Source organism: Poecilia reticulata, unplaced genomic scaffold (genome assembly GCF_000633615.1).
Source record: "Poecilia reticulata strain Guanapo unplaced genomic scaffold, Guppy_female_1.0+MT scaffold_159, whole genome shotgun sequence".
NCBI lineage: Eukaryota > Metazoa > Chordata > Actinopteri > Cyprinodontiformes > Poeciliidae > Poecilia > Poecilia reticulata.
The window spans coordinates 278,842-280,917 of record NW_007615017.1 but is presented as its reverse complement, the minus strand read 5'-3'; the positions used below and the strand labels follow the sequence as shown (position 1 = coordinate 280,917).

At 46.7% G+C, this 2,076-nt stretch overlaps 1 protein-coding gene across 1 annotated transcript in view; it reads right to left on the bottom strand.

Moving 5' to 3' along the window:
* The window catches only part of LOC103460070 (zinc finger protein OZF-like), a 5,279-nt gene extending 4,513 nt beyond the window's left edge, over positions 1-766 (bottom strand). The window contains exon 1 of the mRNA XM_017303067.1: positions 1-766. Coding sequence (XP_017158556.1) covers positions 1-40 — 40 coding nt within the window. The 5' untranslated portion in view covers positions 41-766.
* Between the last annotated feature and the right edge of the window lie 1,310 nt (positions 767-2,076).

The window sequence follows — 2,076 nt, the reverse complement described above, 5'->3', positions numbered from 1 at the left end:
CTGCTGCATCCAGCCGCTGTTTGACCTGCTGTCTCCACATCTCTGCTAGCTTTTCTCTCTCCAAACTTTCCTTTAACAGTTACTGAGCAGCTCCAGCTCAGCCTCGAACCGTTTCTCTTCTTTCCAGAGTTCACCAACTGCTGCTGTTTCTGTCTCTAAGCTTCATTAACTCTCCCGCTGCTGCTCCGTGGACAGAAACCCGACAAAACGCGAAGGACGGCGCTCCGACTGCCGCCATTGTACCGGAGAGAAGCACGAGTCTGCGCACTGGGGCCAGAGGCTGGACCCGCCAATCACGGAGTAGAACACCCGGAAGTCCCGCCCACACAGGGCATCAGCGAGGCGCTAACATGTCCGCCATATTGAGAGGGTCATGTAAGCACTTATGGGATTTCTGATGATTTAAAATGTTTTTATAGTTTATACTTGACGTGCAAATAGATTTTGTCTGTTTGAAACTGACTTTTCTCCTCAATAATTTGTAGTAGGTAGTAAAACAAAAAACAGTGAATCTTAAATTACCAAGCATAAATTTCCCCTTTACTTTAATGAAATTTTAAACCAATTCCAATAAATTCATGTGCCAATATAACTTGCATTTACTTTGCATAGTTTTGTGCTGTAAATTTGCCCTTTCCTGTACAGTGTGATAAATTGGATCAAAAATGTGTTTAAGTGGAGCAGTCACAGCTGTTACTCTGTTTATTGGACTGGATTACTGTATTTCCTGAAGACGGGACGTTTTTATCACTTTCCATTCAGAGGCTGCAGAACCTGTTTCAGATCCTCCTGGCCCCGCCCCCTCAGGTGGTCATCAGCTGAGCAGCAGGTGTTCAGTGGGGCTGAGATCCGGCCTGCATGGAGCCCATGTCCCCTGTCCTCTCCTGATGAACCCTGGGAGAAAGAGTAGCCATCTTGGAGGACAGATTCTGCAGAACCTCATCTTCCATTTATTATTCATATTTTTTCACATTCCTACAAGAAGGTTTTAAAGGCCATCCAGATGTTTCCTCATAGATCAACAGCAGCAGAAATGCATCGGTCTGACCAACAGGAGTTTATAGAGGAGCTCACCAGACCCAGCTTTTATTTTGATAGTCCACTTCCACTTATTGGTAAGTGAATTTGCATATTAGCTCAGAGCTAAATAGTTAGTTTGGAATTAAACAGCTTGATAACTAAGTATTTAGTTAGCTTAGAGCTAAATATTTGGTAAGCAAGCTAACTATGTAGTTAGCCAATTAAATATTTAGTTACAATCTGTGACATTTATTAATGAATTAATAAATTGCTGAAAATTTAACCCCCATTTTTCTCTAAGAGGCTAAATGAACCAAAGTTTGCTGTACATTTATAAACTGCAGTCAAGGTTTTGTTTAAATTATGAATATTTTATTTTTAGTCTTTTTCTGTAGGAAATGAGAGTAAAAACATTTCAGTGGGGCAGGGAGGGGCAGCTCTGGCTCCTTTCTTGGTAAATTATGGGTTTGTTTGTGTTTCCTGTGTTTCATGTTGACAACTTACCAAAATAAAGTGAGTTGATTGGAAAACAAAAGTAATTAGGAGTTTTTCTCCGTTTGTCCTGCTGCCAACATGAGGACCAGGTGAGCAGGATGTCTGCCCTCATATGGCCAATAAATAAAGAGCCAGAACCGACCGGATCAGAACCAATGGCACCGACTGGGTCAGAACCTGGTTCCGGCCCTGCAGCAGGTCAGCGTGTCCCGCGTTCTGGTTCTGGTCGGATGGGTCAGTAGGAGGCTTAGAACCGAGAGGCTGGATGCTGCTGCAGGGACCCGGTAGGGGGGTTCTGCTGGTGGTTCTGCTGCGGGTTCTGGTCCGGTCCGGGCGGTCCGCTGCTGGTTTTGTGCCTCAGCATTCGCAGCGCAGTCTCTGAGAAGTCCCTGAGGACGTCCACGGCGTCCCGCTGCAGCTGCAGCGACTCCTGGACGAACTCCTGCTGGCTCTCCACCAGCAGCTGGACGGACCGGGTCAGAACCTCCAGGGAGCGCGACACCGAGCCCAGCAGCAGGCGACCCGCGCGCTGCTGCTGGAGACTCTGGGAGGACAGCCGGG